At 43.1% G+C, this 25,198-nt stretch overlaps 2 protein-coding genes across 2 annotated transcripts in view; both read left to right on the top strand.

The window, feature by feature from the left end:
- The window catches only part of LOC144893031 (uncharacterized), a 264,881-nt gene that overhangs the window by 209,169 nt on the left and 30,514 nt on the right, over window positions 1-25,198 (top strand). The gene's annotated exons all lie outside the window — the stretch shown is intronic.
- Window positions 1-25,198, top strand: part of TMEM169 (transmembrane protein 169) — a 63,777-nt gene that overhangs the window by 26,580 nt on the left and 11,999 nt on the right. The window contains exon 2 of the mRNA XM_068123562.2: window positions 21,001-21,253. Within this exon, the coding sequence (XP_067979663.1) occupies window positions 21,050-21,253 (204 nt within the window). The 5' untranslated portion in view covers window positions 21,001-21,049. The remainder of the gene's footprint in view (window positions 1-21,000; window positions 21,254-25,198) is intronic.

Genomic DNA, 25,198 nt, shown 5'->3' with positions numbered 1-25,198 from the left:
ATTGATTAATTAATAAATAAAAAATAGCCTTTGCAGCCAAATCACCTGGTCATTGGCATGTCCAAATATCAGCTTCCTAACTCAAAAGGTGCCTGAGTTAATGGTCAGAAGAAAAAAGGAAATTTGATTAATTAAATAAGTACTTAATTAATCGCTAATAATTAAATAACTCCTCAATTATTTGATTAATCAAAAAACAAAAGATGCTGTTTTTGACAAAGGACTTGCTCACAATTGTGCCGAAATTTCAGCTTCCTAGCTCAAAGGATGGCTGAGATATCGCCCGGACAAACAAACAAGAAAACAACCAAGAAAACAAACAAACAACGAGAGTGAAAACTGAGTACTCCCTTTCAGCGTGCGTCACTGCCGAGCCCCCTTCGGTGCCCAGCAGTGACGATTTGCAATGCCTGGAGATGGCATAGGAAAGGTGCGGTGTACAATTTTGAGATTGATCTTTTTTTCCCCCCCATTTTGACCCCTGCGACTGGGACATGAACTGGTCCCCACACTCTGGGGCATAAACCTGGGGACAAATCATTACATTTTTGACCTGATGTCAAATCCCCAAAATCATTACATTTTTGACCTTTTGATTCCATCCCGGGAGACAGGGCCAAACATGATGATGCCCTCGCACCTTCTTGCCATGTGGTGATTGTAACTACCAAGTTTGGTGAATTTATATGCAACAATTTTGAGGAGGTAGCATGACAGACAGACAGACAGACAGGCAGACGTACAAACCCGATCACAATATCCTACCGCTTTTTTCAAAAGTGTGGGGTAGCAATAGCTTCTGGTCACCCTCGCACTTAGACATTTTATTACTCGGATAAAAATTTTTTGCTTGATCAATCATGTTTTTCAGTTTATTTTGTTGCTTGGCAAAGTTATAACGATCTTGCCGTAATCGTGACTCTCTAACATGTCGCGTACAAAGAATGTCGATGATATACCGGGTCATTTCCTAACGATGACGGGGCTCAACATTAGCAGTTGTTCAACTGTCTGGGACGGTCAATTTTGTACCTTGGTGGTGGTTCGTGTGTAGCCACCCAGCTGCTGGTTGCATCATTCCTGTGGGCGCATCTGCCACTGATGCAATGCCTCTTCATAACCAGTTATCAGGTGCTCATTTTGCCGACCTCAAAAGGATGACAGGCTGAGTCAACCACACCTGGCGTGAAATCAACTGGATTCGAACTCAGGACCTTAGGATCCTAAGCCCACCGCCCTAACCATTAGGCCAACACCAGGTGATATTTTGTACATTGAACAAGTGAAAACCGTCTCAATAAATCTGTCGAAGGTGCAGGTAAATTTTACGACCCTGAGATTTAATAAATCTGACGTACCTTAACATCGAACACATTTGTTCTTTGTCATGTAAAGCCACAGCGATTGGTAGTGATGAAGAGTATCTTTCTCTACTTGACTGCGTGTGCCGGCAATTTTTTTGAAAGAAACATTATAATGGCATTGCCCGATGTGCTCGCAGTTCGAATCGTTGGCCAGGTGCAATGGTTGACAAGACAGGTAAAATGTAAAATCTACTTGTCCCTCAGACAGGCTGGTAAAAAATTAATGTCGAGTCTCTGGATGAATAATAATGTTGAATGTTTCAGGTGCATGCTTATTCACAATGTCCCTGATTACAACATTGTATACATTGTATACATTGTATATTGTATATTATCCCTGGTGTTGGCTTAGCGGTTAGGGTGCCGGCTTGGGATCCTAGGATCCTGGGTTTGAATCTCGGTCGATCGCTGAATTAACGCCAGGGGGTTGATTCAGCCTGTCATCCTTCCGAGGTCGGCAAATTGAGTACCAGCTTGCTGGGATGAATGATCACGGTGTGTACCCCGACTTAGAATAGGTACACCGTATCCCTGCGCATCGTAAGAGCGTGACCAAGGGTTGGCGTCAGGAAGGGCATCCGGCCATAAAAACATTGCCTCAAACAGGGAACCATGATTGTCATGGGGCCCGCAAGGCTAACCCCCGCTCTAGCGGGGAAAATGGCCTTAAAACGATCATTCATATTCATATATATACACTAACAAGTTGGTCATGCCTGGTGATGCCTTTGCGGTTAAGGTGTCTGGCCTGGGATCTTGTGGTCCTGAGTTTGAGCCCCTGTCAGGCCGTTGAATTAACACCAGGTGGGTTGTCTCAGCCTGTCATTCTTCCATGGTTGACAAAATGAGTAGTAGATGATTGGTTATAGAGAGGACTTGTATCAATGGCATCTGTGCCCCCAGAAAATGATGTACCCAGACTGCCACCACAAGTCGTTTGACATCAGCAATGTTGGTGACGTCACGCTGATGCTCGGCCAGAGATGTCGGGATATCATCACAGAATACTTCCTTGTTAATGTGCCTAGCTTCCTGTATCTCACACATTTAAGTTGTGTCGGTGGTTTGTCAAAACGACAACTAAAGTGAATGGCTGCATGGTCTGAAAAGAATCAGCCAACTTGTACGTCGCTAATGATGTCACAACCCTGTGGAATAATGCAAATGTCGATAATATGACCCTCCATGTGTGTTCGGCCATTCACATGCTGAACGAAACCTGCATCGTCTAACGTGGTCGCAAATTGAGTGGTTCCAGGGTCTTCCTTGTCCATGTGGATGTTGAAATCCATAGTGAAAATGATATATTCTGTTCCAGTAACACAGCTGTCGATAATGGTTGAACAGTCTTGCAAAAGCGTATTCATGGTCGAGATATTTTAAGGTATATTAAGGTAAGGTATTTTAAGGTTTAAGGTTTTAAGGTAGGTATTTATATTTTATGGAGGTTGAGGGTGGTGGTGTATAGACTATTGCGTTGTGAACTGTTTTGCGTCACAACTTTAGAATCATCTCTGCCAATGCAAATCTCCAAAAGTCACACACTGATTGAAGGAAGTTCATAACTGCGTACATGCGTGGAGTGATCCAGTGACTTCCTGACATCGGCACAAATCGACTGATAACTAATACCTACCCCTTGCCAACGTCAGTAACGTGTGTTCATTTAATCCATTACACCCATAACACAAGCTGAGTTGCCGCAAAACATCCTCGCGCACATTGCGGAGACTGCCACTGTCAGAAAAGGCATCTTTGAGAGATTATGCTGCCCTCTAACATGGTGTAAACCCATTTCTCTAGTACTAAGAAGTCGTTTGAAAGTTTGTGCACTTGAGCCAAGTAATACAGGGTCACTGAAATGTTGGCAGCATTAGACATTGGAGGTGGCACCCTCAACGTTAAACATACTATTCCCTTCACAAATGACCCTCATGAATTGTTCTTTGATGTTGAGGAGTAGTGGTGGAACCTGAACAAACTGTAGTAGTAGTTATCTCGATAGGTGGTTACGTAATTGAAACCTCAGGGAGGGCAGTGAACTAGGTGCGTCACTAACTGATAGAGTTGACTGAACATCCTCTAACTCTTCCACTTTTGTATAGCCGGTCTTGATGCTCCGAACGAAACAACCACGACCCAGTTATGCGATGAACTCGGACGCAGGAGCAGGCCATTTGAACAATCGTGTCTGCGCTCTATCAACACCACATGAATTCACTCTGTGGGGGCGAGGGGAGAACAATGGTGCAGGTGCAGGGTTATATCCTTATTTATTAAATTTTTGTATTATTTATTTTTTGTAACATATGTATTTTGACCCTAAGAATGGCCCATTTAATCTATAATAACTTTCATTTAAGGCTTGTATTTTCTATTTTATTTGGTCAATATATATATAGCATGTAATACAGACTTGGCATTTAATATGGAATATATATTTTTTCTTGACTTGGGTTTACTTTCTGAACTCAGTATATCAATCTGGTGAGTTTCTTTTACGCTTCGGTGATGTCTTTGTTGAAAGAACCATGTCACTGATTGTCTTTCGCAGCAAGAAGTCAATAACAGGATAATATCACAGGTGGCGTGACAAAATGTAAGGACAGGTACATTTGACGATTGGCTTCACAATCGGGTATAGAAGGGTTGTTGCGTTCTGTATTAGTGGAAAACAACTGCTGCACGTATACAAAAGTTATTGCCGCTTCCTCTGGAGATGGTCCGTCAACGGGACAATGCAGTTTTTCATGGAGTGGTGGCTTTACGAAATTCTGGCATGAAACAGCGTGCTATTGCTCGGAAGTATGGCATCACTCAAGGTCAGGTGTCAAAGATCCTGAAACGAAATGCTCAGAGGGGTGTCCCGACTCCAATACCGAGGCCAGGACGTCCACGCAGAACCACAAGGAGAGATGATCGCCAGCTGCACCGGTTAGTCTGCAATGGCCGTACCAAGTCAGCTAATCGGCTTAGGGCTGAGTGGCAGCAACTGACAAATGTGCCTGTATCCAGAAGGCTAGTCAACCAACGACTGGTTCAAGCAGGCTATCGTGCCAGGCGTCCCCTGAGAAAGCCATGCCTGACCAGACAACACAGCCAGCGCCGATTGCAGTGGGCAGGAGAGCACCGTCAATGGCAGCCAGGAAACTGGAATCACGTGACCTTCAGTGACGAGTCTAGATTTCTGGTCTATCGTCAAGATGGCCGCGTCCGAGTGCGCAGACAAGTGCATGAAGCCCACAACGAAGATTGTATAGTGCCAAGATTCCAAGCTGGAGGTGGTGGGGTGACCGTTTGGGCTGATTTTCATGCAGGGGGCAAAACTGACCTGGTTGTTCTGAATGGAAACCTGAACCAGTTCAAGTACAGGGCCATTCTGGAAGAAACATTGCTTCCATTTGCTCGTGCAGCCTTTCGAGGAAACTTTGTCTTCCAAGATGACAATGCACGGCCTCATCGTGCTCGCATGATCCAACACTTTCTTGCTGACCATGGTGTCGAGCATATGGAGTGGCCTGCCATGTCCCCGGATATGAATCCGATAGAGAACTTGTGGGCAGAATTAACGCGTCAAATCGACAACTTGGACCAGCAGCCCACCTCTGTGCATGAATTGCAGCGGGCTATTGTCACTGCATGGCAAGCGATTCCTGTCCAAACCTTGGCAAATCTCGTGAACAGCATGCCTCGACGTGTACGTGCTCTCCTGAATGCTCGTGGGGGTTACACGAAGTACTGAACTGTAATTTTACTGTCCGTAATCCCAGTCATAATTTAGCTTTTGTTTTTGTTGAATTTTTTTTTGGCTAATGTGCAAAATAAAGAGCTACTTCTGGAAAACGCACAGAAGTTTAACACAGTACTGTCTGTGAATTGACTTCGATATCAGTTTACATCACTTTCAAGGATCAATTTATTTGCTTCAAAATGTAAAATGTGGTTTTTGTTTATTTTAAAGGTCACATTAACAAAATGTAGAATAATTTCAACATAATTCCAATGAACTTTTGGTTCTAAGTCATCTTGAAAAGTAAGTTCACCCCCACAAAAAAAAATTCCATATTAAATGCCAAGTCTGTATATATCTTTTTTGTATTAATTATTTATTATTGTACATATTTTTTAATATATATATTGTTACGGTTGAACAATAAAAGAACCCCCCCTCTAGTTAATTACACGACAACATGCAGCCTGCATTAGTCAGTTATTTCTTAGTAAATGTAAAGATTAGCTCCCTTTCCATTGTGTAGTAATTAAAGCATATATGCGTAGAGTTAGGCAGGATCCCAACCCCTCTTGTTGTTGAAGAAGACATTGGTTCGTGTGTGGGCAAGTACTGTCTATGTGGAACCTTCCAGAGGGAGGCGTGGTTGAATGACGGCACGTGACCGGCAGCGGCCAGTGGTAGGCCGTGGAACCTTCCAGAGGGAGGTGTGGTTAAATGACAGCACGTGACCGGCAGCGGCCAGTAGGGGTCCGTGGAACCTTCCAAATGGGCATTTCCCCCCACGCCACCCCACCCCCCCTGATAAAAGGCAGTGCTGGTCGTTCTCCGTGCTGATCTTCCTCCGAGCTGGTCGTCCTCAGTGCTGGTCGTCCTCAGTGCTGGTCGTCCTCAGTGCTGGTCGTCCTCAGTGCTGGTCGTCCTCAGTGCTGGTCGTCCTCAGTGCTGGTCGTCCTCAGTGCTGGTCGTCCTCAGTGCTGGTCGTCCTCCGTGCTGGTCGTCCTCAGTGCTGGTCGTCCTCCGTGCTGGTCGTCCTCCGTGCTGGTCGATCTTCGAGCTGATCTTCCTCCATGCTGGTCGTTCTTTGTGCTGATCCTCTTTTGTGCTGTCTACCAGATCGACCCATACGCTACACGCAGGAACTGCCCTCACCCGAATCTGCATCCGCACGTCCTCCCGGTACGAGTCTAACCAGTGTGATTTATCCCCTGTGTGCAAGTGTGCCAGGTGCCTGTGTTGGGAATATGTTAGGTAAGAATTTATGATAAGCCTGCTTCTCGTCTTTTTCTGTGCTTTTTGTGAATAAAGACATGTGCATTTTATTTCCTCTCGACCTGCTCGTGTGCGTCTTTTCCCCATTGACCTAGCACCGTTCGAACCGAATTTGGCTGCTCGATTAGGTCCGTAGATAACGTAGCGTAAAAACGCGACCCACAACACGCGATTCGCTCAGCGTGCCTGATTGAACTAGGTGTGGGATCGCGAGTGGTTCAATCCCTGGTCTTCCCGGTCACGTGGTCTTGAAGGTATTCGGATCACGGTCGATAACCCTTCGGCCCGTGGTTGGGGGATTGGAGATTGGAGTTGCTCCGCAACCTGCCGGGCGCGAGTTTCATCGCGGTCGACGGCCCGTGGACCTGGTGTCTGTGGGGAAACGGGGTCTTAACCCCCCCCCCCCCACCCCCTCCCCCTTAGTACGTCGACAGACACGGGATCCGCAACAATATATTATGGTTGTAATATATTTATTTTTTATTTGATGCTTGAAATGGAGTGAGGAATAAACCCTGTAATAGTGATGAGCACATTGCGCTCTGTTGGCTTGCATTTATCATAATATATTATTCTTGTTATAATAAATAGATTCATTGTAATGTGACTTTTCTCAACCCCAATCCCTCTAAAAATAGAGTGAGGGGAAACACCAGGGTGGCCGTTTGCTTTGCCTTGGGGCCAGAGCTCTTAATTACCCAACCAAATCGGGTTAAATGGACAATCGTCACCTCCTAAGTACTTTAATCTGGAGGCTAATTGCATCATGGAAGCAAATAAGTCACACCTCCTTCATTATAATATTTATTTGAGCATGCAGGGACATGGAAACCAAAGTGCACAGAATAATAAATAACCAATTATAATTACAATGTTTTGCATCAGCAGGAGAGATATAAGACAAGGAGAAAGAAATGAAATCGAATTGGGGTGGACTCGTTAAAGTTACGAGTCACGTCGGGCCTGTTGCTCGGCCATTGAGAGCAGGACACATGGAACGTAGCAGGAAATAGCAGATCAGCAAGCTGTGTGGAGGTGACGTTACTTGCTGGGTCAGCAGTGACGAATGATCAGCAGTTAGAATGGTGGAAACACCTTTAGGGTGTGTCCGCAGAGCAGCACAGTGGGCTCAGGGAAATGAGCCAAAAAATAACTTGAGGCACTTGAACTGCTGCAGTGGAGGTATTATCTTGGAGGAAACTGTGCACGAGCCCCCTAGGGCTCCTTGACGCAACAGCTCCAAGTGGAAATACCTTGACAGCAATATGACGGCATATAAAATGACACAAACACAACGAACATGAAGACAAGACAAGTGTGCAGTGGAGGTTATGCTGCAATTCCATAGAAATAAATGGAACTTTCAGCCTTAATCAAAATTGGCCAATGGTCAGACAAAGATAATAAAAATAAATAATGTGTCTTCCCCCTAACATCAGAAATGAAGGATACAAATTAAAAGCACTAAGTGACAAAGCCTCAACTCGTATATTTTGGCCCTTTTTAATACAGAACGATAACCTAAAATCTAGAAACTTTTTCTTCAATCTCATTCTTCCCTTGAGGTCTTCAACACAGCTGTTCTCACCACCTTTTCAGATCTTCCCCCATACAAAATAATGATCTTTTCTACCCTGTTAACATCCCCACACCCATTATTTGTCCAAGTCTCCCTCTATTTTATCATTTGTCACTGTTGTTGGTGTCCCTGCCCGCCCACCTCTATTGTTCTGTTGCTTTCTGATCCATTAAGTGTTCTTGCCCTTCCACGAGCCTCGACTTTGTATACAAAAAAAACCCATTACAAAATAGCACTCGGTAGAGCGCATACTTCCGCCAGTCTGAACAGTTTACATTTTCTATCCCACTGATAGGCCAGATCAGAATCTGCAATTTAACCGAAATTGAATCGGCTTGTTCTTTTCACCTACCCAACTCATCCACAAGTTTCATCCAATTCTGCCCATAACTTTTTGAGATATCGTGCTCACAGATAGATAAACGGACAAATTGGTGAAAACATAACCTCCGTTGACGAAGGACGGGAACAGTGGTGAGTTTGAGGTGAAGGTGGGAGTGCATCAGGGGTCGGTACTAAGTCCACTACTATTTGTAGCTGTGATGGAGGTGCTGGCTCAGAACGTAAAGGAGGGTTTACCGTGGGAGTTGTTGTATGCAGATGATCTGGTGTTGATTGCGGAAAGTATGGATGGACTGAAGGAAAAGATGAACAAGTGGAAGGAATGTATGGAGACAAAAGGTCTGAAGGTGAATATCGGAAAGACGAAGGTGATGGCAAGTGGTAAAGCATGTGGTGAGGTGGAAAGAACTGGGAAGTGGCCGTGTGCTGTGTGCAGGAAGGGTGTCGGAGTGAACTCCATTCAATGTACAATGTGCGCTGAGTGGGTTCATCAAAAATGTAGTGGTCTGAGAGGGTCATTTACCAGTGTGGCAGCTACATTCAAATGTAAGGTGTGCACAGAGGGAGCTGCAGATGGAGGAAATGTTGAGTTGGATCTTGGAGACGGCGTGAAGCTGGAAGGTGTGAAAACATTTTGCTACCTCGGAGACATGCTGAATGGAGAAGGTGGATCAGACTCGGCAATGGTTGCTCGAGTGAGATGTGCATGGAAGAAGTTTCGGGAACTGAGTGGCGTGCTGATGAGGAGGAGAGTGTCGCTGAAGCTGAAGGGAAAGGTGTATGCTGCATGTGTGAGAAGTGTTATGATTTATGGGAGCGAGACATGGGTAATGAACGTAGAGCAGCAATGAAGGCTGGAAAGGGTGGAAATGCGAATGGTTCGATGGATGTGCGGAGTATCGTTGAGAGAGAGGAAGACAAATGATGAATTGCGAAAGATGATGGGAATATTGCCTGTGATTGATGCTGTGAAGAGGAACAGGTTGAGATGGTTTGGTCATGTGTTGAGGAAGGATGAAAGTGACTGGTTGAGAAGAGTGATGGAAGTTAATGTAGAAGGAAGTAGAGGACGAGGAAGACCGAGAAAGACTTGGCTGAAGATGGTGGAAGAAGAAATGCGGGCAAAGGGGTTAACAAGGAGAGATGCAGAAAATAGGGCAAAATGGAGAAGATTGTCATGGGGACCGCAAGGCTAACCCCCGCTCTAGCAGGGAAAATGGCCTTAAAATGCATGTTGTATAACCTCCGTCCCCCTTTGGGTGCAGAGGTAACTTGTGAAAGCATTCGAAGTCTTTCTCTCTTCTACCGACTCCTCTCCGGCCTTGCTCCCCCAGCTCTCTCTGTGCTCTGTCCCCCAAATATTCCGACAGGTCGCACAAGATCTGCCTGCAACCCTCTTATGGTGAAACTGCCAAAATCAAGACTCTGCTCACCTTCACTTTTTCATTCCCTCTTTTGTCCTGCCTCTGGAACAAACTCACTCACTCTCTTCAATCCCACTCCTCCCTCCAGGTCTTTAAAACGGTGTTCCCTTGGCTTCACCCATCCAAAACCTTTATCTTTTCTACCCCTCTTAATTCACCCCAGATCCACTTTTTTAAAATACCGACTTCTTTCCTGGAAGTCCTAGCAGTGTCCATGTGCTTTATACCTCTCCCACCCCACCCCCCCCCCCTTCCCATGCCCCCCCACCAAGCCCGCTCCCTCCCACAGATCTCCCGATGTCCCTGTTCTCTACTGTTGTAACTGTGTGCTTCCCTCTCTCCCCATATTTTCTCCCGCTCCCTTTATCATATGTTTTATGTGTCAATTTGTTTTATGTTATTAATGTTAGGTCTTACACGAGCCTCGATCTTGTATCCCCCAAAAAAAAGAAGCAATGCATTTCTCATAATATAATTTTATTGAAAACTTTTTATTGCTAAATACCAGTGGGTCCACTGCATGTACAAGGGAACATGTTTCAGGAAGTTATCATTATGCATGGTCTGCCTCACTGAATATCCAAGTAACATTCCCTCATGTCGATAGTGCTGCCAAATAAGCCTCCTGTGCAATGAAATGCATTGGGAGGAGTTTTCTATTGCCTATTAAAAGTGTGTGGAGCATAAAAGAAAGCAAAATGCTGAATCCAGCGATAAGTAATGAGTATACTTTAGTATTAATCGTGTCTCAAACCAATATTAACCATGCTTATACCATACTCTGTGGCATAATGGTGAGAGCGTCCCCGATGAGGCTGGGTGCTCGGCAGTTTGGATCCCAGTCGAGTGTACCAACGACTTTTGAAAAATGATGCTCGGCACTCTAATGAATCGAGCAAGGACAAACAATCATAGGTTGGCAATACTAGTGAAGGGTTTGATGCCTTCCTCCTCCTTTGTTGAGGTTCCTTGTATCAGGGAACTTGTATTACTCGACCTTGAGCGAAGTGAAGTCAAGTCTATTTATTCCTGACTAGCAAAAGTACCACGTGTTGCTGGGCAACACAGAGTCTCTCCTCCCACCCTACCTCATCTCCTTCCCCTCCCTCATCCCACATCTTCCTCTGCCGCCTCCAACCGGTTATATAGTGAGAATTTTAAAAACAAATAGTTCAAATCTTTGGGTTTCTTACAAGTATCATGCGCCCCAGTAGAGTATGGAGGTATGAATTAAGATGACGAAGCAGGAGGGATGACAGCCTTCCTTAAATAAATATGCTTATACACTCAGTTAAAGAATCGCTAATTTCTTAAAATTTACGGATTTCACTCCAGGTTTCAAGAGTTATTTAGTCCACCAGCTCCGATCCTCATATCATAAGGCAGATTTTGATTTTATACTTAGTCCGTGAGAGGCCATCATTGAAAATCGCATCATATCTCACCCATTCCCGACCCAACCACCCGACCCAACCCGAGTCTACTCACCCATTCCCGGACCCGTGACCACATCACCCCCGTCCTTTACAAGCTTCACTGGCTCCCCATCCCCCAGAGAATCCAGTACAAAATCCTCCTCTTGACATACAAAGCCCTCCATAACCTGGCCCCATCCTACCTGGCTGACCTCCTCTCCAGACACACTCCCACCCGCAACCTCCGCTCTGCTGGTACCAACCTCCTGACCCCCTCCATCCGGACCAAATTCAGATCCTGGGGGGGCAGGGCCTTCTCCATCGCTGCTCCCACCCTCTGGAACTCACTACCTCACACCATCAGAGACTCCTCCTCACTCACCACATTCAAAACATCACTAAAGACCCACCTGTTCAACACTGCATTCAACATTCAACCCACAGCATTTAACCCCTGACTATCTCTTCTCCTTCTCCCTCCTTTTGCTTTAAATATTTCCCTATATTCTTGTCTTTTTGCAATTGTTGTTTTCATGTATTGTTATGCATTGTTTTCCACTCTGTCAAAGCGCCTTTGGGCTTCTGGAAAAGCGCTATACAAAATAAATGAATTATTATTATTATTATTATATAATGCATAAAATCGCTCCCAGCTCTTAATTTGAAAACTATAACACTTACAAAAGTGATGTATACAGCAATTTGTGGGTATGAAGATCAGACATTCGTTGATGTGTGAGGAAAGCGAAAAAATAGATTTTGAACTCTCAATTGTGCAGAAACCGTTGTCGCTTGTCCAAGGCAAGGCATTTTAAGCAGGCTGAAACAAAGTTTAAAACCCCTGCGAGGGATAATGGGCTGACCAAGGATAAAGCCTGTTTTTGTTTTAACTAGAACTGCCACTTTATAACTGCTGGCAGTGATGACCGGTTTCCTCCGCCTTCCTGCTTTCAACTGATAGACATAAATATATATATATACAGACTTGGCATTTAATATGGAATATTTTTTTTGTGGGGGTGAACTTACTTTTCAAGATGACTTACAACCAAAAGTTCATTGGAATTATGTTGAAATTATTCTAGATTTTGTTAATGTGACCTTTAAAAGAAACAAAAACCACATTTGACATTTTGAAGCAAATAAATTGATCCTTGAAAGTGATGTAAACTGATATCGAACTCAATTCACGGACAGTACTGTGTTAAACTTCTGTGCGTTTTCCAGAAGTATCTCTTTATTTTGCACATTAGCCAATTTTTTTTTTACAAAAACAAAAGTTAAATTACGACTGGGATTACGGACAGTAAAATTACAGTTCAGTACTTCGTGTAACCCCCACGAGCATTCAGGAGAGCACGTATACGTTGAGGCATGCTGTTCACGAGATTTGCCAAGGTTTGGACAGGAATCGCTTGCCATGCAGTTACAATAGCCTGCTGCAATTCACGCACAGAGGCAGGCTGCTGGTCCAAGTTGTCGATTTGACACGTTAATTCTGCCCACAAGTTCTCTATCGGATTCATATCCGGGGACATGGCAGGCCACTCCATATGCTCTACACCACAGTCAGCAAGAAAGCGTTGGATCATGCGAGCACGATGAGGCCGTGCATTGTCATCTTGGAAGACAAAGTTTCCTCGAAAGGCTGCACGAACAAATGGAAGCAATGTTTCTTCCAGAATGGCCCTGTGCTTGAACTGGTTCAGGTTTCCATTCAGAACAACCAGGTCAGTTTTGCCACCTGCATGAAAAGCAGCCCAAACGGACACCCCACCACCTCCAGCTTGGACTCTTGGCACTATACAATCTTCGTTGTAGGCTTCATGCACTTGTCTGCGCACTCGGACGCGGCCATCTTGACGATAGACCAGAAATCTAGACTCGTCACTGAAGATCACGTGATTCCAGTGTCCTAGCTGCCATTGATGGTGCTCTCTGGCCCACTGCAATCGGCGCTGGCGGTGTTGTCTGGTCAGACGTGGCTTTCTCAGGGGACGCCTGGCACGATAACCTGCTTGAACCAGTCGTTGGTTGACTAGCCTTCTGGATACAGGCACATTTGTCAGTTGCTGCCACTCAGCCCTAAGCCGATTAGCTGACTTGGTACGGCCATTGCGGACTAACCGGTGCAGCTGGCGATCATCCCTCCTTGTGGTTCTGCGGGGACGTCCTGGCCTCAGTATTGGAGTAGGGACACCCCTCTGAGCATTTCTTTTCAGGATATTTGACACCTGACCTTGAGTGATGCCATACTGCCAAGCAATAGCACGCTGTTTCATGCCGGAATTTCGTAAAGCCACCACTAAATGACAAACAGCATTGTCGAGTTGACGGACCATCTCCAGGGGAAGCGGCAATAACTTTTGTAGATATGCAGCAGTTGTTTTCCACTAATACAGAACGCAACAACCCTTATATACCCGATTGTGAAGCCAATCGTCAAATGTACCTGTCCGTACATTTTGTCACACCACCTGTGATATAATCCTGTTATTGACTTCTTGCTGCAACAGACAATCAGTGACATGGTTCTTTTAACAAAGAAATCACCGAAGCGTAAAAAACTCACCAGATTGATATGCCGTGTTCAGAAAGTAAACCCAAGTCAAGAAAAAAAAAATTCCATATTAAATGCCAAGTCTGTAGAAATATAATAAAGTATAAATACTTTCGAAATAAATGGAATGCTAATATTACTGCTAATTTCATACAACGCACGCACGTACGCATGCACGCACGCTCACTCACACTCACTCACTCACTCACTCACTCACTCACTCACTCATACACGTACACACACACACAGGCTGACTTGGGGGTTCTCCATATAAAATGCGATAGTGTCATATTTTCATCAAAAATAGTCGGAATTTTGCCAAATTTGTTTTGGTCGAGTGTGAGTATACCCTAGCGACTGCCAAATCTGAAATCGAAATTTATTTTGAGGTTGACCTGAGCCAGTGAGGTCGCTCCGTGCGCAGCCTGTACGTCGTGTACAGTGTGTTAATTAATTCCCCACTCTCGATCTGAGGTAACTCGACCATGTGTTATCCGATTTTCGCCGGGTTTGCGGTGGTCGAGTATTCGACTACCTTAGCGACTACCAAATCCGAAAGCCGAATTTAATTCCGAGTTGAAATGAGCCCGTACAGGCCACCTGCATGAATCGTACCAAGTGTACAGTATTATATAATTCCCCCTCACGACCTGAGGTAACATTGGTCAAATGTTATCCGATTTGCACTGGGTTTGCGGTGGTCGAGTATTCAATTACCTTATTGACCACCAAATCCGAAAGCCGAATTTAATTCTGAGTTGAAATGAGCCCGTACGGGCCGCCTGCACGAATCGCGCCAAGTGAAAATTAAGGCACAGCCCTCAGCAAAGGCGCGATTTCTTTATTCGACGATAACTTAAAAACTACACATCCCACAAACTTCCAACTTACCTTATTCTTCTCCTCGTGTTCTTGTCTCTCAATCACCAAGGGTATGCGAAGCTGCGATGCAGGAAACCAATCGGTTACATGGCCTGAGAAAAAAGTGTTGCATTTTCCGTACAACCAAATCAGACCTTCCAGACCATACAACCAATCATATTGAAATATTAAACACTTATTCCCCTTGATGAGAGCTACATTACATTAAAATTTCATGTCTGTCAATGCAGCGGTTCAAGAGATAGAAACTTTTAAAGATGTTCGTTCAATTATATATTGCGGCCAAAGTAACGTTTTAACTTCGGTTCATGTGAATTTCGTTTTTGTGTCGTTTCATTTTCTTTCATGTGACTTATCAAAACTTCCCAAGTAAGGTTTTAACTTCCCCACATGGGGAACGTTTGTGTAAAGCTTTGACTCGATATCTTCAAAATTTAGGGAGGAGATACGATTTAAATTTATGCTTAAAATAATGCTTAAAAACATCATAACTCCTAAACGATGCGACGTACGACGTCATCATGCGGGAACTTTTTGTTTGCCATGGGCATTTAATTCTGCATTCAATGTTTGGGCTCGATCTGCGCAACCATTGTGGAGAAAATGGGGTTTTTGTGTTTTTCACGAAAAACAATATGGCGGCTGAACCATGTGATGTATGATGTCGAAATTTTTTGCATCCTGAATCTTTTTTCACTAAGGTCATGTAAAAAAACAATCATATTTGTGGCATCAAGGGGTCTATTTGTCGAATTCTAACATCGTAACATTAGCACTTTTAACATCCTAAATAAACATGCTTTTTTGATCCCATTGCAGTTCTTTAATATGAGCCATGACTCAATTTTCTCCATTGAGCCGTTTCGGAGATATAGAGGAGCAAAGTTGAAGGTGTTTTTCAAGATGGCGCCCATACCACGTGACCTATGACATCATAATTAGCAGTAAAAAAAATTATACCTGTCTAGCCAATCACTTGGTGAAAATTTAGTGTCAATTGGACCAACGGTTGTTGAGAACATAAATTTTAAATTTTTTCAAAAGTGAACAACTGGCGGAAGAAAAAGAAAAACTATAGGGAAAACAATAGGTATTCCTCTGCATTTAAATGCAGAGGAAACCTAATTAAATAAGCCTGTTAATTATCTTCAAAAGGAGTGTTTAAATTTACTAAAACACTCAGTTTTCATTCATGCACTCCTTTGGGGCTCCCTTAGGATGCATGCAAAATTTTGGGTCAATACGTTTTATGGTTTTGCAGTTATGGAGGAGACACAGACACACACATACACAAACTAATTGACTGGCACACAATGCCTTTTATTATTATAATTAGATACATGAAAACCCTGCAACCAATGCCTGCAAAAAACATACGTTTTGGAATGCCCGGCCGCATTTTCCATCCAATTATCATCATATAACTTTGTTTAAAAAAAAAAAAAATGTCAAAGGGTCGGTACACCTATGTTTAAAGTTTTAATTTAACTGCTCAAACGGTTGTGGGGAAAACGAATTTAAAAGCTAATAAGGTTGATAAGTAAGGGCAGAAAAAAAAGGAAGGGTCCTTGTCACACACCCAACCTGTCTACCAAGTTTCGTCCAAATCCGTCCACAACTTTTGAGATATCCTGCTATATATTGTTTTTGGCCCTATCTCCAAATGGTGAAGAATCCCTTTAAAATTCTAGTAGCCAGATCCGAATCCGGATATTCACCAAAGACTAATCATTTCGTCCGTGTCACATGCTCTTTCTCTTTGCCAAATTTCGTCCAAATCCGTCCACAACTTTTTGAGATAACTTGTTCACAAATAGACAGGCAGGAGTGAAAACATAACCTCCATCCACCTTTGGTGGCAGTGGTAAAAACAGGGAAGGGATAAGTTGAGGATTTTGATCTCTATGGGACCAACTAACAAGCCACTTCAGTGTAAAATGTAATCTTTGCTAATGAGAATAACTCGAGTTAATTAATTCATATCCCAGGTAGACACATTTGACGAATGCAAATCTCAGCACAAGCAAAGGTTCACCATGAATAAGACTTGCAAAATACAAATTGCAAAGACCCTGGTGAACACAGATCACATTAGACCTCAACATAGACCATGGTGAGTTCCTGTAAAATATGTTGGCCATGTTAGTGGTCAGCTCATGCCTAATGTACTCTTCACAAATAAATTGAGCAATAAAAGTTTTGAGGCTTGTATTGTGTTATTGCATGTTCACGCGTGTTCAAATTCTGCTTAAAGGCAGCCGGGACATTGATCTGTACACACAATGAGAAAGTGTCATGTCAGTCGAGCCAATAGTTTAGTAGTGCGAAAACGAGTTTGCCCTTTACAAATTATGGGCCCTATGAGTGCAAATTAGCAATAATAAATGATTGCAGGCAAGCTTGGGCCATATTCATCTAAACCTCTCCTGTCCTTCTGCCCTATCTTCTCTTTATTTGCTCTTCTTCACATCCTCTTTGGTCATCTGGCTTCATATTGAAAAATTTCCACTGTTACCCCAGATTTACTTGATTGATCCCTTAAACTCCATACTGCCTCCTGTCCCATATCTTTCTTCTCCACCTTTCTGATATCTGATCAGAGGTTTTATTTCCACCTTGGCTCTTTCACTATATGGACATATAGTTTCTTCTAATTTGATGATTCATAGATGGACACCTTGTATCATGAGGTCAGAGGCATCTTTCTGGTCATTGCACATGCTTTGGAGATTGATGGGCATGCAGACTTGCTTTCCAAGTTGTGAGCCATCCGGATTTTGCACCTCAAGTCTTGCAATCTGACAAACTATTATATTTACAAACAAGAAAGAGCAATGAGAGATTTCAGACCCTTGCCAGGATGTGTTTTCAGTGGTTTTTAAGGATTTTGTGTTGAAACAAATATGGCGGCCGAACCACGTGACTGATGACGTCATCTTCTTCTTTTTTTTCTCCACCAATTTTCCCCTAGATTATGCTCAATAAATTTCATCTTGATCGGATGAAGTTTTGTACTTGTCGAATTATGACGTCATAATGGAGGCACCTATTACATCATCATTACCATATTTTATTCCACATAGAGAGTTCTTTACAATGAGCCATGTCTCCATTTTTTCTATTCGGTGCTTTCAGAGATATAGAGGTGCAAATGTTTTCGGTTTTTCCAAGATGGCGGCCAAATGACATGACCTATGACGTCATAATTATCATAAAAAATTATACAGGTGGAGTTGCACCTATGGTGAAAATTTCCTGTCAATCGGACCAACGGTTGCAGAGAAAATCATATTTATTCTGTGCGGACAAACAAACAGACAGACAAATGAAAAATCGGTCAGAGAATTTACTTTTTTATTCCCGGAATTTACTTTTTTATCGGCCATTTAGGACAAATATGGCGGCCGAACCACGTGACCGATGACGTCATCATTAACATATTTTATTCCCCATGGAGAGTTCTTTACAATGAGCCATGTCTCAATTTTTTTTATTCAGCACTTTCGGAGATATAGAGGTGCTAAGTTTTTCGGTTTTTCCAAGATGGCGGCCGAACCACGTGACCGATGACGTCATCAATTGGGCGCAGTCTATTCCAGGGCAAGACAAATATGTGTATACAGTTTGGCGATTCTACGTGCAACGGTGTAGACGTAGTATTGCGAACAGACAGACAGACAGACAAACCAACCGATCAACATACTTGCCGGAATATTTTCCGGCAAGTAATAAACAGGCAAATGAAAAATCACTCATAGAGCGACACTTGGAAAACCAGAACAAAGTCGAATGGCACTCAGTAGAGCATCCTTTTGACCTCAAAAATAATTAGTGGTTGAATTCTGTGACCTGATATGCAAATCGTCTTCAAAGTTTAAGTTAATCTGATGAAAATTGTCAATTTCAGAAATTTGGCCTATGTTGACCTCAAAATTAGTTGGTGTAAGCAAGCTGATATGCAAATCCTATTCAGATTTCTAGTCAATCGGATGAAAATCGAGGATTTTAGGAATTTCAAAAAAGTGGTTGACCTTTGGACTATGTTGACCTTTGGACTATGTTGACCTTATGACCTATGTTGGTCTCAAAAATAGTTGGTGGTTGAATTCAGTTAGCTGATATGAACATCCTATTCAAATTTCAAGTCAATCGGATGAAAATTGAGAATTTTAGAAATTTGAAATTGTTGTTGACCTTTGGCCTATGCTGGTCGCAAAAATAGTTGGTGGTTGAATTCAGTTTGCCGTTATGAAAATCGTATTCAGATATCAAGTCAATCGGATGAAAATTGAGGATTTTAGAAATCTGAAATTGTTGTTGACCTTTGGCCGATGCTGATCTCAAAACTAGTTGGTGGTTGAATTCAGTTTGCCGTTATGAAAATCCTATTCAGATATCAAGTCAATCGGATGAAAATTGAGGATTTTAGAAATTTGAAATTGTTGTTGACCTTTAGTCTATGTTGATCTCAAAAATAGTTTGTGGTTGAATTCAGTTAGCTGATATGAAAATCCCATTCAAATTTCCAAGTCAATCGGATGAAAATTGAGGATTTTTGAAATCCGAAATTGTTGTTGACCTTTGACCTATGTTGAACTTTCGGCATATGCTGATCTCAAAAATAGTTGGTGGTTGAATTCAGTTAGCGGATTTGTAAATCCCATTCAAATTTAAAGTGAATGGGATGAAAATTGAGGATTTTAGAAATTTGAAATTGTTGTTGACCTTTGACCTATGCTGATCTCAAAAATAGTTGGTGGTTGAATTCAGTTTGCCGTTATGAAAATCCTATTCAGATATCAAGTCAATCGGATGAAAATTGAGGATTTTTGAAATCCGAAATTGTTGTTTACCTTTGACCTATGTTGACCTTTCGTCATATGCTGATCTCAAAAATAGTTAGTGGTTGAATTCAATTAGCCGATATGTAAATCCTTTTCAAATTTCAAGTGAATCGGATGAAAATTGAGGATTTTAGAAATTTGAAAAAAGATGGTTGACCTTTTGCCAATTTTTTTTTTTTTTTTTTTTCTATACTGAATCGAGGCTCGTGAAAGAGCTGACATTTACTTCACAAACAAATCAACCAGACAAACAAGATATATAAAAAGAGGGAGCGGAAGACAAGATAATGGGAAGCACCCAAACACTTGAGAGCACACAACATTTAAGAGCAGGGAGATGTGTGGGAGGGAGAGGGCTTGGGGGGAGGAGGCGTGGGAAGGGGGGGGGGGGTGGGAGAAAGAAGTATAAAACACAAGGACACCAAGGACTTCCAGGACAGAAGTTGGTATTTCAAAAAATATGTTGTTGACCTTTTGACATCAAAAACGTATAGGATTTTGTCGGACCACGAACTCTACCATTTGGTGAAGTTTCGTGAAGATCGGTTTAAAATTGTGACCTGTAGGCAAGTATAAGTGAGCGAACAGACAAACACACACACAAACTGGAGTGATCCACATGCACTACTTTTTTTTTTTTTTTTTTTTTTTTTTTTTTGTATACAAGATCGAGGCTCGTGAAAGAGCGAAAAATAACTTAGGGATATTGTGGGAGTGAGTTTATTTTTTTTATAGGGGTTAGGGTTATGGTATTGAAATCAAGAATGCTGTATTTTTTCACACATTAATAACCATAGAATTAGGACCAACAACTTTTTTTCAACATAATTAATACACAAAATCAACCACACCGAAGAACCTGCCAATATCCCTAACTTATTGTGAGTGGTGTACTTGCAAAAAAATATATAAAAAAATTTGCCAAGTAACAAACAAACGGACTCAAATGCAATACCCTTTCCTCAGGCGAGGGTAACAAACCAAGAACATTTAAACCGTAAGTTTAATATGTAGTTCGTTAAATATAATGAATGTTGAATGAGAACTCAGCACTGAGATGTCTACAGTTCTTTACGCAAAGGCAGTCAATAGATAGTGGTCAAAGTTATCAAATGTTATGATGTGAAGTGGCACAATGTGTTTATAGTTATTACCCATCATGAGAAAATGTTTGTACTGTAATTGAGATTGATAACGATCCATGTTATTAAAAAAAAAAAGTACCATGATCTTGAATAAATGTATGTTTGAATGTGAAATGCTGTCCACTATTGCGGAATCAAAGTTTGATAAAGGTCGCCGTATTAAGATGTTTTGGAGAGCTAATAAATGGTAACATGAAGGTGAAGTAAGTGAAGTGTAAGGAATTCGATTGACGTGTAGAATGTGAAGTGAATTTGTTTGGAGTGAACTTTAACCATTTACCAAAACCTTTTCTTTACCAATCCCTCACAAATTTGCCCCTCTTCCTCGTTTTGAGTATGATGACCTTACCTTTAACCTCAATGTATATGAATATTATATCAAATAAATACATGGTCCTAATGGATTTCCATCAAGTTTCACATCTGCCCTCTGTCCACCATAGGCACAGGCAGTCCTGGAGGTGGTGGTTGCCTGTGGGGAATGCTTGAGGGATGGAGGGGACATTCATTGAGGCGGTTCCTCCAGCAGAGGATCAGGATACCAACAGTTGGGGCTCAATTTGGCATCAGATTGAGGATGGTAAAGCACCTCCTACGGCAGTAGAGAAACGAAAGCGCAAGAGAAAAAAAAAGGAACCACAGCCTGAATCTGTGATTATTTTTCATTCATTGGAGGAGACAAAAGACACAGAGGAGGTGGGTGCTTCTAAGATATAACAAGATGTTTGCTGATGTGATGATTATGCAAAACTTTCTCAATTGGCCAAACCACAAAGGCATTGAATAGCTTGGAGAACTCAAGTGCCTGTGTATGCAGCACATGCGCCTATCAAGCCATCACATGCCCGTTCATCCATTGCGTGTGCCTGCCCGTCCATCCGTCTGCCCCGTACCGTCCATCTGACCATAGTGCCCGCCCATCCTTCCATCCGTCACACCTGCCCATCTGTCCGTCCATCTCTCCCATCATTCCGTCCATCACGACTGTCCTTCCTTCCATCATGTCTGCCCATTCATCTGTGTCGCACCCACCTGACCATCCATCCGTCACGTGAACCCATCCACCTGGCCATCATGTGTGCCTGTTTGTCCATCCATCATATGTGCACGCATTCTTCCATCTGGCACACACACACACACACACACACACACACACACACACACACACACACACACACACGCCCATCCCTTCCAATGGTCAAACGTGCCCGTCCGTCAATCATGCCCGTTCTTCCATCTGTTGCTTGTGCCAGTCCGTCCATCCATCATACGCAACCGTCCATCCATCGCACACTCCTGTACATTCCTTCCGTCATGCGTGCCCATCCATCCTACCATCACACGTGCCTGACCGTTTGTCACTTATTTGTCCATCCTTCCCTCGTGAGTGCCAGTCAGTTCATCGCATGCACGTCTTTCCATCGTGCGCTTCCGTCTGTCAGTTGCATATGCCCGTCCATCTGTCGTGCCCACCTGTCCTTCCGTCCACAAGTCCCTGCACATCCGTCCGTCCGTTTGTCACTCGCACCAATCCATTTGTCGTGCGCGCCCGTCCGTTCGACGTGAACACCCATCCATCCATCCTTCTGTCTGTCATGCTCCTGTCCATCCATTTTGCCCGCATCTGACAATGGGCTGGCATGGGCCGGCAACTATGACAATGGGCTGGCCACTCTCCTATGGTATTGTCGTGGAATTTTAATAATTAAATTAATTGAATGTTAAAAAATCCAATGTCCCCACCAAATGGAAGAAGAACCTAAAGTCCCCACCAAATACTGCTCTCCACTCTGTGCTGGTGCTCCTGCCTCACACCTAGCTCGGCCTCACGCTGTTGAAACCAAAGCTTTCAGAATCATTGGAATCTCCCACGATGAAGTTGATTCTGAGGGCCTTTCACTCACTCACAGCAGGCAGGTAAGTGGACTTTCTGTCTTCTACCGACTCCTCTCCGGCCTTGCTCCCCCAGCTCTCTCTCTGGGCTCTGTCCCCCAAATATTCCTACAGGTCGCACAAGTTCTGTTAGCAACCCTCTTCTGGTCAAACTGCCAAAATCAGGACTCTCTGCTCACCTTCACTCTTTCATTCCTCTTTTTTCCCACCTCTGGAACAAACTTCCTCACTCTTCAATCCCACTCCTCCCTCCAGGTCTTTAAAACAGCTGTTCACCACCATCTCTTATCTTCCCCCATCCAAAACATTGATCTTTTCTACCCCCATTAATTCACCCCAGATCCACTTTTTTGAAATACCAACTTCTTTCCTGGAAGTCCTAGCAGTGTCCATGTGTTTTTTTGTTTTTTAACCCCCCCCCCCCCCCCCCCCCCGCAGCCCTCTTCCCAAGCCCTCTCCCTCCCACAGATCTCCCAATGTCCCTGTTATCTGCTGTTGTACTTGTGTGCTTCCTTCTCTCTCCCTATCTTGTCTCCCGCTCCCTTTATTGTATGTTTTGTGTGTCCGTTTTTTTTTTTTGTGTGATTAATGTTAGCTCTTACACGAGCCTCGATCTTGTATCCAAAAATCAAACAAAAAATAATTAGAGACAAGGCAAGGAGTGCTTTGCTAATTGTGCCATTAGGCAGAATGATCAGTTTGGTGAGGGAGTATGGGTTGACATTCAAGATGGCCTAATAACTTGTCTTGTCATCAATCGTTGGGGTGGTATGACTTGTTTCCATGACAGGGAAGTTCATTACACTTGGGGGCGATTACATTACAAGATCATTACACTTGCAATCATCTCTCCTCTGAACGGCAAGCATCAAACGTTGTACTTATGCACAACACACATCCAGAGAGTGTATATGTCGTCATCGCTGCACTTGAGGACCACATCACTGAAATGGACTTCCTTGCACGATATCCAGACACGTATGGATTGAACATGCTTGGGACATGTTCTACAGAGGTGTGTTTGTGGTTAGAGGACTGCCCGCAGTCACTTTATCAACTGGAAGTAGCCCTGTGTGAAAAATGGTGCAACATCCTACAAAGTTCACTGGTTGCTCTTGAGTTGGTCGTTGTCAATATGTGTGCAAGCTTGTGTTTAAATCAATGGTGAATGGTCACAAATTACAGCGAATTCAGCCAATGTAAATTTATCTGCGATCATTTATGGACTAGTCGTTGACAATTTCCATGCTCACCTCAGACTGTCATTCTGTTTTCTCATTTGGTACCATAAAATGTTAATTTCTGAAAGAAGAGACGTGTCTAAGCTTTTCGCCTTGCACTCATCAGGACGAAAGAAGAAGTGGACAGCAAGGATCCTGGAAATGAAGACTTTCATTCTTCAGATAGAGTTAATCGAAAGACCAGATTCAAGACCTGAACAATGTCGTCAGAATTGAAGGAAAGTTAAGAACGGGCAAGCTGGCGGTTGACTTCCTCCAGGACCGTCTTCGTGCCAACGCCGTGCCTGTCTTCATCGCCAAATGAATCGACAAGGCTAAGGTGTGTCGTAGGTCCACATGTTCATGCGTGACGAAATCGATCAGATAGGCAGCAGGATTACTGATCTACGCCACGTTCTACGACATGCTTGGTCTGTGGTGTGCGGATTTCTATCATTCTTTGATTTAGTCATGCTCTGCCGCTAAACTGCCTTAATTGAAGTCCGTACTTAAGGCAATATACGCAAATTGCATGCCCGCAACATATACCTTTTGAAGCGAAAATGCTTTGGTAACAGGATCATTGATGCTACGAAGCAAATAATCAATATGCTCAATATATCAATATATCAAATCGATATGCTCAATATATCAATATATCAAATCAATATGCTCAATATATCAATATATCAAATCAATATGCTCAATATATCAGAGTCCGCTTCCGGTCCCTCGAGCGAGGAGGCTTGCTTCGATCTCTCCACGACATCAAAGTTTGAGTATTTTCCCATTCGTGTCTTTGTCAAATTTCCACTGGTTATTTTATTGTGTATGTGTTATTTGTAATTATTGCAAATTTGTGTGTAATTAGTCGTTTTTTGTTCGCACCTCATGCGCGGCCTGGTGTCTCCAGGCTCCCTCCCCCCCTCCCCCCCTCCCCCCCCCCCCCCGTCAGTATTTTGTGAATATAAGTTCTTTCCTTTATAGTATTTGCTTCTTTGATTTTCTTTTCTCCCCAATACCTCTCACGAACATCTTACCCTTTGTCCAACGTTTTAAAAATAAAACAAACAAATAAACAAAAAAAGGGAAAAAAATTCTTCATTAATTCTTTCCCTCCTCCCAGACACGTGCTTGTTCGCTCTCCTCCTCATCTTGACTTGTGCCCCGCCTGCTATATCACGTTTTTCTTCCACCTCTGCTCCTTCTTTCTCAAATCCATGTCCTCACTTAGAGACTTTTCCCAGATTATTTTTCATGGTTTTGTTTAAATATTATTTAAATATGTTTAAACCGCAACCGTGATGCTGACGCCGCCCTCCCCCCCCCCCCATATCCCCCCTCCCCCCGCCCCCTCACAATTTCCATGTTTTAAACGTTTCCCAGTGTGTACCCTGGATTAGAATAGGTACACCGTATCCCTGCGTGTCGAAAGAGACGACTAAGAGGGTTGGCGTCAGGAAGGGCATCCGGCCATAAAAACATTGCCTCAAAAAGAGAACCATGACAATTACAACTACATATGGGC

The sequence above is a fragment of the Myxine glutinosa genome, chromosome 7 (genome assembly GCF_964187855.1).
Source record: "Myxine glutinosa chromosome 7, kmMyxGlut1.1, whole genome shotgun sequence".
Lineage (NCBI taxonomy): Eukaryota > Metazoa > Chordata > Myxini > Myxiniformes > Myxinidae > Myxine > Myxine glutinosa.
The sequence above is the reverse complement of the archived record's forward strand: the minus strand, read 5'-3'. Positions and strand labels throughout refer to the sequence as shown.